Genomic DNA, 17,210 nt, shown 5'->3' with positions numbered 1-17,210 from the left:
ATTGGTGTCAAGTTTAAGGGGCTACCGATGGGTTAATATTAATTTTTGTGTATTTATTATTGACATATTACATAAATATGCTCTTTAACTTTGCCTAGGGGTGTGCATCCGTCGGTTCGATCCGATTTATGTATTATTGGTTCGGTTTATCAATTTTCAATTTTTAAATAGAGAAAATGCATAAGTACACCCCAACCTATGCCCGAACTCAAGATACACACTTATACTATACTAAGGTCCCATCACCCCTGAACTTATTTTATAAATAATTTTCTATTTTTTTCGGCCTACATGACACTAGTTTTTTTTAAAAAATGTGAACACGTGCTGGCCGCACAAGATAGGGCCACGTAGGCCAAAAAAGGATAGAAAATTATGTATAAAATAAGTTCAGGGGGGGTAATCGGGCTTTAGTATTGTATAAATGTGTCTCTGAGATTTCGAGCGTAGGTTTGGGGGTGGGGCGGGGGTTACTTGTGCATTTTCTCTTTTAAATATGCTAACCCTATAACAAACCAATAAGATATCCTTTATGAGTTTTCAGTATATCGATCTTTTATCATTATCAGTCGATTTTTGATTTATCCAATAAGAAAATGTCTGTAAAATATTATATGGCTTATCACTTCTCAAATTGTTTTGATATAGTGAAACATTTGCATCAATAAGAGAAAATATAGTACTGAGGCTATAATTACATGTTACCATCAACACATAATATGTAATTTTTTATGTTAATTAAATTATGGACCTTTACAAAGCTGCAAAATGCTATAACTTACAATTACAAACTAAAACTAAAATAAAATAGTTCAACTAGACTAAAACTAAAACTAAAATCAAATAGCTACAATTGTGAATCTCTTACTTTAATCTTTAGGTTTTGAGTAAACAGTGAAAACTAGTAAGCGGCCTAGTATGATACTGGTAGAGTACGAATAATTTAATATAGTTATAGTGTCTAATTATATATTAAATTATTAATATTTAATAATTAGGAAGGGTAAAATAATAAATTATTACCATCTTATTGAGTTATCAGTTTACCCAATAATCTAATAGTAAAAACTAATATCCAATTAATAACTCAATAACATTTTTTTTGTTCGGTTTATTCATCGATTCATTTTTTGCACACCCTTATTTGTCTTATTTTATATTTGTGTCCTCTAACTTTGAGTATACACAAGTAGACACTTAAGTTTGTATAAAATTGAACAAATAGATACACACGTCCTATAGGTCATCCTACGTGGCAATTTGTGTCATACGTGGTGTCATATGTGTATTGTGCTACATAAGACTAATGTGTCAACTTGTTCAACTTTATACAAGTTTAAGTCTCTATTGTACACATACAAAGTTGAAGGGTATAAATGTCATATGTTGTCAAGTTAAATGACATATATATATATATATATATATATATATATATATATATATACATACCTTTATTATTTCATGCACTTTGAGGAGAGTGAGTTTACTTTGTCACGTCATCTCTTAGGTGAGCAATACTAAAATAAGTTTTGTGGGGATTTGATTTATTTGCTCTTGTAAAAATAAAAAGGGAAAATTCATCAAATCCCCCCTGAATTTGGCAACAAAACTCACTTTAGTTCTTTAACAATACGAGTGTTTAAGTATCCCCTTTAACAATTCTGAACTAATTAAACAACACCCTAAGAGTTAACGTGGCAAAGTGAGTGTACTCACTCTCCTCAAAGAGCGTGAAATAAAAAAAATGAAAGGTAAAATCATACACATGACATTTTTTTATTGGTCAATAGCTAACTAATAATTATTATTTTTTTACAAGTTAAAATTAAAAGAATGTGAATTTTCTTGTTTAGAAGTAAATGAAATTTGTAGATTTAATTATTTTCGAAAAATATTTAATTTTTTTGTTCTCTCTTTAGTTTGTTGTCTTCTCCATATGTCTTTTTCTCCCATTGAAGCACTCCTAATACTTTTCTTCTTTCATATTAAAATTTTTCATTCATCTTCATCTTCATCTCTCATCTCACCCGTCTTTCATTAATTATAATAATTCAACACTCAATTCATATTATTGAATTCAAACTTTCTTAAATTTTAAAGGGAAATTGCACAAGTACCCCCTCAACATATGCCCGAAATCTCAGAGACACACTTATACTATACTAACGTCCTATTACCCCTGAATTTATTTTATAAGTAATTTTCTATCCCTTTTTAGCCTACGTGGCACTAGTTTGAAAAAAAAAGTCAACCATCTTGGGCCCACAAGATAGTGCCACGTAGGTCGAAAAGGGGTAAAATATTATTAATAAAATAAGTTCAGGGGGGTAATAGGACCTTAATATAGTATAAGTGTGTCTCTGAGATTTCGGGCATAGATTGAGGAGGTACTTGGGCATTATCTCAATTTTAAATAATATATTTTGAATTCTATTAGTTGTGATGCAAAAAAATGTTGGTCCATCAACTTTTTTATACAATCTTCATTTTTCATTTAAGTTGTTAAGAAAAAAATAATTTTAGAAAAATATGATTGTCCAATGCAAAAATTTGTGGGAGAGAAACGGTTTCAAGAAGAAAAAGTAAGTATTTGATGAATTTTGAAGAAGAAAACAATTATTGAAGGTTAAAAATTATGAGGAAAAAAAAAGCTAGTGAAAGTTGACAATGGTGAAAATCAAGAAAGAAAAAGATAGGGGAGGGGATAGAGAGAAAGGGTTAAAGAAGATGTAGCAATTTGAATTTAAGGTGTATTTTTTATTAATTAATTAATGTAATGAGTTTAAGAAAATAAAAAAATTATAAATTAATGATGTGATGATTACATGACTATGATATAACAAGTGAGGATGATATTTTATTTTTAGAATTGTATTTAAATGTCAGTAAAATTAAATCACTGAAATAAGTTTTACCCCCAAATTCTGGAGTATTTGATGTATTTTTTCAAATAAAAAGCTTACATGTAGTAAAAAACATAATGGCACATGATGTTGAGACTAGAGACTTATCTCCCCTGAACAGCTGGAATAAATTCCTTGAAGGAAAATGGCAGGTTTGAATGAAGAGTTGAAGTCGTTGTTTTTGTTGAAAGGATGGAAGTTGTACCATCTGAAACAGATGAACTGTGTCTTGTTCACTTGTGGCCTCTCACATCACACTTTTTTTTTCAGCAAACTACTCCGCCTTTGCTTACTTCTTCCTTCATTCCCATCTTCTTATGCTTCTTCTCTCTTCAATCACATCACAAGACCCGCTATACATACATGGAACATCATGTTCAAAGGATTTTCTAATAATACTTCACACCCTCAAAACTCCTCCATTAGTTTATACATTCAAATGCGCCAACATGGGGTTTTTCCTAATAAACATACTTTTCCATTGCTTCTTAGAGCCAAGAATGAAAACCCACATCTCATTTTCCCACAAATTTTAAAGTTCGGATACATTTCTGACCAATTTGTGCAGAATTCTTTGGTTTCTTGTTTTGCCAGCAGTGGGTATGTCGACCTTGCACGCCAAGTGTTTGATGATATTACGCATAAGGACGTACTTTCTTATACTGCTTTGATTGATGGGTATGCCCGGAATGCTCTGCCAGTTAGAGCTTTGAAACTTTTCCTGGAGATGAGACAAGCACAAGTTAAGGTGGATGAAGTGGCTGTTGTAGCAGCTCTTTCTCCTGCTGGAACGTTAAGATGTGTTTGGTTTGGCAAGTGTCTTCATGCTTTCTATATCGAGCCAGGGAGGGTTTCTAGGGATGTTTACATTGGTAGTGCTCTTGTTGATATGTATTCTAAATGTGGATTTTGGGATGATGCCATGAAAGTTTTTGAAGACATGCCTTACAAGAATCTTATTTCTTGGACTGCTATGATTGCTGGCTCTCTACACTGCAATAGATGTAGGGAAGCACTCTCTGTTTTCGAAGAGATGCTGTCCAGAAAGGTTGTGCCCAATCAAGTAACATTGACAAGCGTCCTCAGTGCATCTACTAAGCTTGGGGCATTGGAGCAGGGCAGATGGATTGCTAATTATATAAAAGCTCACAACGTAAAATTTAATACAGCACTTGCCACTGCTTTGATAGATATGTATGCAAAGTGTGGGTGCATTGAAGAGGCACTGTTGGTTTTCGACAATCTTCCAAATAAAGATGTTTATCTATGGACTGCTATGATACATGGCCTGGCAACACATGGTGATGCTGCAAAGTCCATGACCTTCTTCTTAGAAATGTTGAGACATGGTATAAGGCCCAATGAAGTAACCTTCATTGGTATTCTCAGTGCGTGTTCTCATGGAGGACTTGTGGATGAAGGACGCCAGTTGTTCTCATTAATGGACCAAGTTTACGGTTTAAAACCTAATTTAGATCATTATGGCTGTATGGTCGATCTGCTGGGTCGGGCAGGATATCTGGAAGAAGCTTGTAAATTGATTCAAGACATGCCAATGAAACCTACTCCTAGCATATGGGGTGCTCTCTTTGGTTCTTGCATGATTCACAAGGCGTATGAATTAGGTGAATGGATAGGAAGATATCTAATCGATATACAGCCTTATCACAGTGGCAGATATACACTCTTGGCGAATTTGTATTCTACTTGTAAAAATTGGGAAGGGGTAGCTCATGTTAGGAAAATGATGAAAGAGATGGGTGTGGAAAAGACTCGAGGGTGTAGTTGGATCGAATTGAACGGGGAAGTGCATGAGTTTATTGCCTTTGATGGTTCACATGCTAAGTCTGAACATATTTACACCATTTTAGATAACCTAGTCAGTCATCTACAACACATTACCATTTCTCCGTGTGCTGATTCATTACTTCTTGAGAGTAATGGAACAATGCAACATTGTTGATGAAACAATGGTTATCTAACCATATATATCATACAATCACTACTGTACATTGTTGCAATGACCACTGTTGGGAGCCAGATGCAACAGTGCAATATTTGTAGAAATGGGATATTTTTTATCCAACTTTCATAAGAAACTAGCAAGATTGAAAAATAGAACCAACCTTGTTAGTTGGTTGAGGACCTGGTATGACTATTTCTGGAGTCAACTCTCGTTTTTGTGCTTGAGACTCAGCTCTAGCATTTTAAAATTCTTGGCGTACGACTTTGATCAGTATCTACATATATAATGGAAAATAATAGGAGATCGATATCTAACACAAGTCACGGAGACTACATAAACTACTGACTGTGTTGCACTTGAAATCTATACCTGACTTTTCACCAGCTGGAATATAAAGGCACAGGCTGAACCATAAAGCAATTTTCTACTTATCTTTTTCCTCTTCTCATATATTTTACTAACTAGTTCCTGGGTTCAATACACCACCGGTCTCTTCCTTCAATATCAGTTTGTGGACCACTATTCTTTTGCATGCATTATAAGAATTGAAACTGAACGTACCAAATTATCAAAACATAGTGATGGTCTAACGTGCCCGGATTCTTCACTTTTAGTATCAAGCCACTAGGATGTGATGGATTTAATGCTTATTTCCTCAAGACTCCTGGTCTGTGATAGGAGAAGAAGTCACTCAAGCAATCTTGCAATTTTTCAATACTGGTAGAATGTATCATCCTATAAAATTCTACTTCTGTTGCACTAATTCCTAAGGTCCACAATCCATCAAAAGTAACCGCAGTTTATGTATGATGAACTTCCAATACACCCTTAATTAATAATGCCACATTATCCTTGTAAATATTGGTTTAAGTTGAGATTAAGGGAAGAATTAGTCCATGAATTATGTATGATATTATTTAGTACTATGATAGAAATTTTGGATACACCCTATATGCTATTATTAATATCTTCGTTGATATTAGTAATACATATGATACAATACCATGAGACTATTCTACATAAATTATCTCTCAAATCATTTTATTTATTTTCTTAATTTTATGTTTGATATTTGTGCTAGTAAATTCATTTAAACAAATTAGCTTACAAATTTTATTATTTAAAAAGAGTTGTTTATTGCTAAATAAATTCAATACAATAGTTGAAATGGGAATTGTGTAACATATAACTAATTGAAAAGGCAAATATATCATCACACGACGTTTGTGACCTCAATTGAATGTATTATTTGTTAATATATATATGCGAGTTTCCATCTTTTTTCAATTGAAAATTGACGTTTTGTGAATGATCAATTTATTAAGATGACAAATATTTGCCCTCAAATAATTTAAGTGAGAAGATGTCAACAAAATTGTTCTTTCCTAACTAGTTAGAAGGCTATAAAAGAAATAATATTGTCCAGACAATTATTTAGCTTGACCTTATTAGATGAAATAAAAAACCTCCTCCTTGACTTGCAAGGAAGTTCACTCCCTCATTATATAGCACCTCAAAGTATGCTTCTTCGGGGTTTGCTCCCCCAATACCAACAACATTTACACTCTTCAACCCACTACCCAATCACATTTTTTGACAAGATATCCAACTGGGTCATCATTTTGACCATATTTTGGTTTCTCTTTGTCACGACCCAAAACGTGTCGTGAGTGGCACCCACATTTATCCTCCTATGTGAGCGAACCAACCAATCTAAACCTCAACATTTCAAACATAATAAATAGAAAACAATGCGCAAGACTTAAAACTCGTTAACAAAATCAATAATCAACTTCTCAAACTCAAACACTTATTATTATCCCCAAAATCTGGAAGTCATCATCACAAGAACATCTATCCTCAAATTACTAATCTAAGAGTATCTAAGAAGCTAAAATAAGTAAAAAGATAGTCCATGCCGGAAGTTCAAGGCATCAAGACATGAAGAAGAAGATCCAGTCCAAGCTAGAAGCGTTAGCTCATCCTGAAATCCGGTATAATGAAGACTGGCTAGAGTTGCGGTTGAATTGAAGACGACGGTACATTTGCTGCACTCCACAATAACAAAGAAAGAAACATACAAGTAGGGGTCAGTACAAACACAAGTACTGAGTAGATATCATCGGCCAACTCGAAATAGAAAACAGTATATATCAGACAATATCATAAATTCAACTACAATACTCAACGGGTAGCAACAACAAGTACTATAATCATTAATAAGTACGCCAAGTACACCCATGAGGACACAAGCCTCCATACCATACTCATTTGGGAAATAGGTTCATTAAATTGAGTATATTAACATCTTTCAAGATTCATTATCTTTATTCCTCTTGTGTCGGTACGTGACACTCCGATCCCCTAATTCTACGTGTCGGTTCGTGACACCCGATCCCCTAATTCTACGTGTCGGTTCGTGACACCCGATCCCCTAATTTCTATGTGTCGGTTCGTGACACCCGATCCCCTAAATCTACGTGTGGTTCGTGACACCCGATCCCCTAATTCTACGTGTCGGTTCGTGACACCCGATCCCCTAATTCTACGTGTCAGTTCGTGACACCCGCTCCACTAATCTCATTCTATTAATTCATCAAGCCTTCTTTTATACCAAGGCATCATCAACCTCATTACTTTAGTTCATCAAGCCTTCTCTTATACCAAGGCATCATCGACCTCATTATTTTAGTTCATCAAGCCTTCTTTTATACCAAGGCATCATCATTAACAGGGTAAATTTAGGATTAGAGATTCAATAGACTCATCATGCTTATTCATCACATTATATAATCACATCATGTAAGCACACAATTAAGCATATAGAAGGTTTTATAATACTACCCAAAACATATCATTCGCTATTAAGAGTCTACTACGAATAGCATAAAAACCATAACCTACCTCCACCAAAGATTCGTGATCAAGAAAGCAATTTCCCAAAGCTTTGTTTCCTCTTCGTTTCCCTCTTCTCTCGATCGTTCTCTTTCCCTCTCCTTGTTCTTTCTATTTTTCTTATTCAAACCTTCTTTCTTTTACCCTAATTAGCATATAATTAAGTATAAAAGATGATGAATTAACCCATTAATTAATTCAAGGTTATCTCCTTTAACCCTCAACTAGTTAAATTATTAACATTAACCCACCAAATTTATAATTATAACAGAAATAGTCCAAAACGTCTCTTAAAACATTTAAAGAAATCCGACTCAGCCTGGGATTACGCAGCCTGTGACGGTCCGTCGTGTCTGCGACGGTCCGTCCTGCTGCTTCCGTTACAGAGTTCAGAGACTCAATTCCTTGAAGAGTCTGTGACGGTCCGTCGTTCCCACGACGGTCCGTCCTACCATGTCGTCACGAAATTCAGAGAGTCGATTTCAGTACCTAAATTTCAGAATTCTAAGTGTTTTGGAACGAGACCCCCTCGACGGTCCGTCGTGCCCATGACGGTCCGTCGTGGGATCCGTCGACCAAGACAGTTTTTCCAGAAATAAAATCTGCGGCTCAAAACGACTAAACATGTCGTTACAATAGATACCAATTTACGCATCGTTCGTCCTCGAACGATTATAAGAAGAAAAACAAGGGCGAAAAGGAGTACCTGAATCTGTAAACAGGTGTGGGTATCTTTCTTGCATATCTGCCTCCTTCTCCCAAGTGGCTTCTTTGACTGGTCGATTCTTCCATTGAACTTTGATGGATGCAATCTCTCTTGACCTTAACTTGCGGACTTCTCTATCTAGAATAGAAACAGGCTCCTCCTCATAAAACAAATTCTCATCAAGCAGGACTGAATCCCAACGGATAATGTAGTTTCCATCCCCATGGTATCTTTTCAACATAGACACATGAAACACCGGATGCACTCCTGACAGTCCTGGAGGCAAGGATAATTCATAAGACACCTCCCCTACTCTCTTAAGTACTTCAAATGGTCCAATATACCTTGGGCTTAGCTTACCTCTTTTACCAAACCGCATCACCCCTTTCATGGGCGAAACCTTCAGCCAGACTTGCTCACCCTCCATAAACTCCAAGTCTCTAACCTTTCGATCTGCATATTCCTTTTGCCTACTTTGCGCCGCTAAAAGCTTTTCTTGAATAGATTTCACTTTCTCCAATGAATCCCTCAAAAGGTCAGTACCCCAAGGTCTAACCTCAAATGCATCAAACCAACCAATGGGAGACCTACATCTCCTCCCATACAATGCTTCGAATGGAGCCATATCAATACTTGAGTGATAGCTATTATTGTATGAAAACTCCGCTAAGGGTAAGAAGTTATCCCAATGACCACCAAATTCTATCACACATGCACGAAGCATATCCTCCAACACTTGAATCATTCGCTCAGACTGGCCACCGGTCTGAGGGTGAAATGCAGTACTAAGGTCCAACCTAGTACCTAATTCAGCATGCAATGTTCTCCAAAACTTAGAAGTAAACTGCGTACCTCTATCTGATATGATGGAGAGTGGAACTCTATGCAATCGAACAATTTCTGAGATGTAGAGTCTAGCTAACTTCTCTGCATTGTAGGTCACCTTGACCGGGATGAAGTGAGCAGACTTAGTTAATCTGTCCACAATTACCCAAATAGAGTCAAACTTCCCCAATGTCTTTGGAAGACCAACCACGAAGTCCATTGCAATTCTCTCCCACTTCCATTCACGAATGGGCATTCTCTAAAGTGTTCCTCCGGGCCTCTGGTGTTCATACTTCACTTGCTGACAATTTGGACATTTGGCAACAAAGTCAACGATGTCGCGCTTCATTCTACTCCACCAAAAGTGTTGCTTTAGGTCACGGTACATCTTGGTTGCACCAGGATGTATAGAGTACCTTGAGCTATGAGCCTCAGTGAGAATAGTGTGAATCAACTCATCGACGCGGGGTACACATACCCTTCCCTTAATCCTCAAAACACCTTCCTCGTCGATTTTTGCTTCTTTAGCCACTCCTCGCGACACCTTATCTCGAATCCGAATCAACTTCTCATCATTAAACTGCTTTCCCTTAAGCTTGTCAAGAAAGAAAGATCTCGCCTCCACACAGGCCAAAAATCCTCCCTTCTCACTTATTTCTAGCCTAATTAAGTCACTAGCCAGAATCTGTACCTCTCTAGCCAATGGGTGTCTTGAAACTTGCAAGTGGGCTAGACTTCCCATGCTCCCTGCCTTTCTACTTAAAGCGTCTGCCAAAACATTAGCTTTTCCCGGATGATACAAGATAGTGATGTCGTAGTCTTTCAGTAGTTCCATCCACCTTCTCTGTCTTAGATTCAAATCTTTCTGAGTAAAGACATACTGTAAGCTACGATGATCCGTATAGACTTCACACTTAACCCCATATAGATAGTGTCTCCATTGCTTTAATGCAAACACTACCGCAGCCAACTCCAAATCATGGGTCGGATAATTACGTTCGTGCACCTTTAATTGCCTCGAAGCATAAGCAATTACATTCTTCTCTTGCATTAGTACTGCACCCAAACCCGAATAGGATGCATCACAATAGATAGTGAAATTCTTACCTTCCACTGGCAGGGTAAGGATTGGTGCGGTAGTCAACAAAGTCTTGAGCTTCTGAAAGCTTTCTTCACACTCGTCCGGCCATACAAATGGGACATTCTGTTTAGTCAATCTTGTCAATTGGGAAGCAATGGAAGAGAACCCCTTGACAAATCGACGGTAGTAGCTAGCTAAACCAACAAAGCTCCTTACTTCTGACACATTAGTAGGTCTTGCCCAATTCCTCACTGTTTCAATCTTAGATGGATCCACCATCACTCCATCCTTAGAAACTACGTGCCCTAAGAAGGACAATGAATCTAGCCAGAACTCACACTTAGAGAATTTGGCATAAAGCTTTCTCTCTCTCAACATTTCCAACACAATTCTCAAGTGCTACTCATGTTCTTTCTTGCTCTTTGAGTATACCAGTATATCATCAATGAATACAATGACAAAGAGATCCAGATATGGATTAAAAATCCCATTCATCAAGCTCATGAAAGCAGCAGGGGCATTCGTAAGCCCAAAAGACATTACTAAGAACTCATAATGCCCATACCTGGTCCGAAAAGAAGTCTTGGGCACATCTGCTGCCTGTATTTTCAATTGATGATAACCAGATCTCAAGTCGATTTTTGAGAAGGTACAAGCACCTTGTAACTGATCGAACAAATCATCAATGCGAGGAAGAGGTTACTTGTTCTTAACCGTTACCTTATTCAGTTGTCTGTAGTCTATGCACATCCGAAAGCTTCCATCCTTCTTCTTCACAAACAAAACAGGAGCACCCCAAGGGGATGCACTTAGTCTAATGAAGCGTTTGCTCAACAACTCTTGAAGTTGGACTTTTAACTCCCTTAACTCAGCGGGAGCCATTCTATAAGGGGTATAGAAATGGGGCGAGTACCCGGTTCAAGATCGATGCAGAAGTCAATATCTCTATCCGGTGGCATACCAAGAAGGTCTGCAGGAAACACATCTAAAAACTCGCGCACTATCGCAACCGACTCGATTGAAGGTACTTGGGTAGTATCATCCCTGAGGTGTGCCAAGAAAGATAAACAGCCCTTACTAATCATTCTCTTAGCACGTAGAAAGGAGACGATACGAACCGGAGTGGAAGTGTAGTCGCCCTCCCACAATAACAGATCTGTCCCAGGCTTGGCTAACGTCACAGTTTTAGCATTACAATCCAAGATCGCAAAATTCGGAGAAAGCCAAGTCATACCCAGAATTACATCAAAATCAACCACTTCTAAGATAACCAAGTCTACATAAGTATTTCTCCCCACAAAAGTCACCAAACAAGACCTATATACTTTTTCAACTATCACAGACTCACCCACCGAAGTAGACACACGAATAGGTATGTCAAGCAATTCACAATGTAAATTAAGACCAGTAGAAAATGAGGAAGATACATATGAAAATGTTGAGCCGGGATCAAATAATACAGAAGCCATACAATCACAAACCAAAAGATTACCTGTGATAACAACATCTGATGTCTCCGCTTCCGACCGCCTAGGAAAAGCGTAACAATGGGCCCTATCACCTGTTTGCCCATTGCCCCTACCATGTTGCGCTGCAGTAGTTCCCATTTGTCCGTCACCCCGGCCGTTTTGGTGACCACCATTACCTCGGCCACCACGTCCTCCAGAATAACGGCCTCTACCTTGATCACCTCTACCTCTAGCTATTGGGGGTTTATAACTCTGTTTTGGACAATTCCTCCTAATATGTCCAGTCTCCCCACATCCATAACACTCTCTGGAGTCAAGCATAGGTCTCTCAGAGAAGTGTTGACCGGTCTGAGGTGGACCCCCAACTACAGTCTGTAGTGAAGACTGAATTGGTCGAACTGAGTAACCTCCTGAACCCTGTCCTCTAGAGTAAGAACCATTAACTCACCTCCCTTTCGAAACCTTTTTGATGTCGATGCCATGGTGAAGTCATCTGGCTTCAGTCCTTCCACCTCTATCACAAAGTCTACCACTTCTTGAAAGGATTTTGCCGTAGCCGCTACCTGTAAGGCTGAAATCCGCAATTCTGACCTCAACCCCTTCACAAAACGGCAAATCCGCTCTTGTGGACTGAAACAAAGTTGAGTGGCATACCTGGATAATGCACGAAACTTAGCCTCATATGCAGTAACTGACATCCTACCTTGCTCTAGGCTTAAGAACTCATCTCTTTTCCTATCCCTCAAAGTCCGGGGGATATACTTCTCCATAAACAAGCTAGAGAATGATGCCCAAGTCATTGGTGGTGCCTCTGTTGGTTGACACTCAACATGTGACCGCCACCACATTTTGGCATTTCCTTGAAACTGATAAGTCACAAACTCAACACCAAACCGTTCTACTATACCCATCTTGTGTAGTATCTCATGACAGTCAACCAGAAAATCGTAGGCATCCTCAGATTCAGTACCCTTGAAGACTGGATGTTTCAATTTCAAGAACTTACTGAAAAGTTCATGCTGATCATTTGTCATTATAGGCCCTGTAGTCAGACGAGGAAACGTGCCTATTTCCAATGAGGCATCCATGCGGGGAGCCACTGTAGCTGCATGTTGTACCTCCGAAACCGGAGGTGTTGGTGCAGAAAACACTGGAGGTGTCTGGCCCTGATCAGATAACCCGCTAAGATAAGCAAGAACCTGATTGATCGTCTCTAGGGTAGGTTGGGGTGGCAATTCCTCATTCTGCACTTGTTCATTCTCCCCATCCTCACCCTCTCTTACCACTTCCTCAGTTGGTGGAGAAGTCACCGCCCTAGTACCAGATGGGCTAGGTGCTCGTCCTCTTCCTCTAGAGGGCATCCTCCCACGACCTCTTCCACGGCCTCTTGTCACTACTCCTCTTCGAGCTACAGCCCCAGTGGCTGGCTCAGACGCTTCTCGTCTTGCCGGTGTTGGTATTGGCGCGGTGTGTGCTCTAGTTCTAACCATCTGCGAAATAGAGTGAAGATGGTCAGATACCAATTTGTATCACCTAGATACCAATTGGATTCAAGTAATAGCACGAAAGAAAGAAAGAATGGAATTTTCCTTAAGTCTTATAGCCTTTCAAAGAAAAGTAAAGGCGTCCCCCTACCGTTCCTTAAGACTCTACTAGACTCGTTCTTGTGTGATGAGACCAACGAACCTAATGCTCTGATACCAAGTTTGTCACGACCCAAAACGTGTCGTGAGTGGCACCCACATTTATCCTCCTATGTGAGCGAACCAAGCAATCTAAACCTCAACATTTCAAACATAATAGATAGAAAACAATGCGGAAGACTTAAAACTCGTTAACAAAATCAATAATCAACTTCTCAAACTCAAACACTTATTATTATCCCCAAAATCTGGAAGTCATCATCACAAGAACATCTATCCTCAAATTACTAATCTAAGAGTATCTAAGAAGCTAAAATAAGTAAAAAGCTAGTCCATGCCGGAAGTTCAAGGCATCAAGACATGAAGAAGAAGATCCAGTCCAAGCTAGAAGCGTTAGCTCACCCTGAAATCTGGTATAATGAAGACTGGCTAGAGTTGCGGTTGAATTGAAGACGACGGTACGTTTGCTGCACTCCACAATAACAAAGAAAGAAACATACAAGTAGGGGTCAGTACAAACACAAGTACTGAGTAGATATCATCGGCCAACTCGAAATAGAGAAAAGTATATATCAGATAATATCATATATTCAACTACAATACTCAACGGGTAGCAACAACAAGTACTATAATCATTAATAAGTACGCCAAGTACACCCATGAGGACGCAAGCCTCCATACCATACTCATATGGGAAATAGGTTCATTAAATTGAGTATATTAACATCTTTCAAGATTCATTATCTTTATTCCTCTTGTGTCGATACGTGACACTGTGATCCCCTAATTCTACGTGTCGGTTCGTGACACCCGATCCCCTAATTCTACGTGTTGGTTCGTGACACCCGATCCCCTAATTTCTACGTGTCGGTTCATGACACCTGATCCCCTAAATCTACGTGTCGGTTCGTGACACCCGATCTCCTAATTCTACGTGTCGGTTCGTGCCACCCGATCCCCTAATTCTACGTGTCGGTTCTTGAAACCCGCTCCACCAATCTCATTCTATTAATTCATCAAGCCTTCTTTTATACCAAGACATCATCAACCTCATTACTTTAGTTCATCAAGCCTTCTCTTATACCAAGGCATCAGTGACCTCATTACTTTAGTTCATCAAGCCTTCTTTTATACCTAGGCATCATCATTAACAGGGTAAATTTAGGATTAGAGATTCCATAGACTCATCATGCTTATTCATCACAATTATATAATCACATCATGTAAGCACACAATTAAGCATATAGAAGGTTTTATAATACTACCCAACACATATCATTCGCTATTAAGAGTCTACTACAAATAGCATAAAAACCATAACCTACCTCCACCGAAGATTCGTGATCAAGCAAGAAATTTCCCAAAGCTTTGTTTCCTCTTCGTTTCCCTCTTCTCTCGATCGTTCTCTTTCCCTCTCCTTGTTCTTTCTATTTTTCTTACTCAAACCCTCTTTCTTTTACCCTAATTAGCATATAATTAAGTATAAAAGATGATGAATTAACCCATTAATTAATTCAAGGTTATCTCCTTTAACCCTCAAGTAGTTAAATTATTAACATTAACCCACTAAATTCATAATTATAGCAGAAATAATCCAAAACGTCCCTTAAAACATTTAAAGAAATCCGACTCAGCCTGGGATTACGCAGCCTGTGACGGTCCGTCGTGCCTGCGACGGTCCGTCCTGCTGCTTCCGTCACAGAGTTCAGAGACTCAATTCCTTGAAGAGTCTGTGATGGTCCGTCGTTCCCACGACGGTCCGTCCTGCCATGTCGTCACGAAGTTCAGAGAGTCGATTTCAGTACCCAAATTTCAGAATTTTAAGTGTTTTGGAACGAGACCCCCTCGACGGTCCGTCGTGGGATCCGTCGACCAAGACAGTTTTTCCAGAAATAAAATCTGCGGCTCAAAACGACTATACAGGTCGTTACACTCTTGGACCTTATGATATGCTCTTTTGTCATTCTAAAAGTGAGAGGAGACACTTGATCCCCACGAGTGTACCATGCTCTGTTAATCTTAGTCATGCCATAGAGGAGATTATATAAGATCTCATAAGGTTGTTGCATTACCCCCTAAAACAAGTTGATCAGTGACACCTTTGTTCATCGAGTCAAGACTCCTATAGAAGTGTTGTAACAACACATTGTTTGGAAGTCCCTAATTCGGACATTAAAGTATCAACTTGTGAAATTGCAGTCAGGTCTCGGGATTGGTTCACCTTCCAAGCATTTGTAGCCTTGAATACTATCTCTTAATGTAACCATCTTTGACGAGGGAAAGAACCTTACAAAGAAAGCTACAGTAAGTTCATCCCAAGTTTTAATGGAATTCCTCAGGAGATCAATTAACTAGTTGGTAGCCAAAGGAAATGGGAACAACTCGAAACAGACTGATTCTTCAGAATGTTCTTAAACGAGAACAGACCACATACGTCCAATTTTTTTTTTTGAATATGCTCATGGAGATCCTCATGGGCTAGCCTCCATATAATCCTTTCATTTGCAAGAGTTATGGCATTGTGCTAGTGACATGGAAGACAGTGTTTCCTCAACAGAAGGTAGACAAATAGACACAACTCCACTCAATTGGATCGGGTCAATAACATCATTCAAATTTCAATATCATCGCGGTGGCCAATTTGGATACCATGACTCCTGTTCAAGCTCATTTCTTCTTCTATTCAAACACAAACACAACCAACATAAATTAAAAATAAAATAAGTCGATTCAACTACAACATAAAAAATCACAATTCAAACGTCAATAAGAGAATTTAAGCAACATCACTCCCAGATAGAGGAGTCACTTTAAATAAACACTTAACTACAACTCATCTAATACTATGTGTAGGTTATTGTAATCTAGTATAGAACCCAACAAAGAGTTGGGGTCGAATCCACATGAAGCGGTACAAGTTTGAATTCAGTTACGAAGTTACAAATGCGTTCTAATTGTTGGTAATAGAAATTGAAATTATCGAAAACATTTAGATAAATTAAAGGGGTTGACGACGAATGTCAGAGAGGGGATTGGTTTGTCTCTTAGCAACTAAAATAAGTGCGAAAAAGGGGAATTAACAAGGTAGAGAGGAATTCTCATGTTTTGATCGATTAAAGGCTACTTTCACTATGTGGGTAATTGAAATTTACTAACGATTATTAAATCTCAAACTATAGATGCAATAGATTTCTCTCCAACAACTATTACGATTCAAGCAGGTTTTCTCGAATATCGACAAGCTTAACAATATAAACAGTCCAAAACCTTAATTTATCTACTCTCTCAAGGTAGATAGGTAGAATCGAGTTTAGGATTCACTCTCTCGGGCTGAATCCACATTAACTCAATAACTACAATCATTAATTGAAAAGCTTGGTTTTAAAGCTCTTTCTCAAGCAAGCGTAAAACTCTAAATTAGAATTGCATCTGTAATATAATTCATAGATTACTACACAAATGTCGATTAAACTCACTTCAATTAAGCATTTAAATCAGTAAACATCTATACACATAAGCTAATAAGTCAATAATCACATGATCACACCCCAAGAATTATAGTTTTAGCTACACATTATAAAAAGAGAGAAACAACTACCAACTGTATTAGCCATGAGCTAGGTAATAGTTTCCAAGTCTCTACAATGCTTCAAATCCAATTTAATCAAAAACCTAATTGCAATTCCTCAACCAAGTCTCAAAAGCTTCAAAGTCTACAATAA

General features: G+C 38.2%; 1 protein-coding gene across 1 annotated transcript; it reads left to right on the top strand.

The window, feature by feature from the left end:
- Window positions 1–2,899: 2,899 nt before the first annotated feature.
- On the top strand, window positions 2,900–5,093 carry LOC101253949 (pentatricopeptide repeat-containing protein At1g50270). The gene has a single exon (XM_019212112.3). It carries the CDS (start codon window positions 3,049–3,051, stop codon window positions 4,864–4,866), a length of 1,818 nt encoding a protein of 605 aa, XP_019067657.1. The 5' UTR covers window positions 2,900–3,048; the 3' UTR covers window positions 4,867–5,093.
- Window positions 5,094–17,210: the final 12,117 nt, after the last annotated feature.

This window comes from Solanum lycopersicum, chromosome 2 (genome assembly GCF_036512215.1).
Source record: "Solanum lycopersicum chromosome 2, SLM_r2.1".
Taxonomy (NCBI): Eukaryota; Viridiplantae; Streptophyta; class Magnoliopsida; order Solanales; family Solanaceae; genus Solanum; species Solanum lycopersicum.
This window is presented reverse-complemented; position numbering and strand designations above follow the sequence as displayed.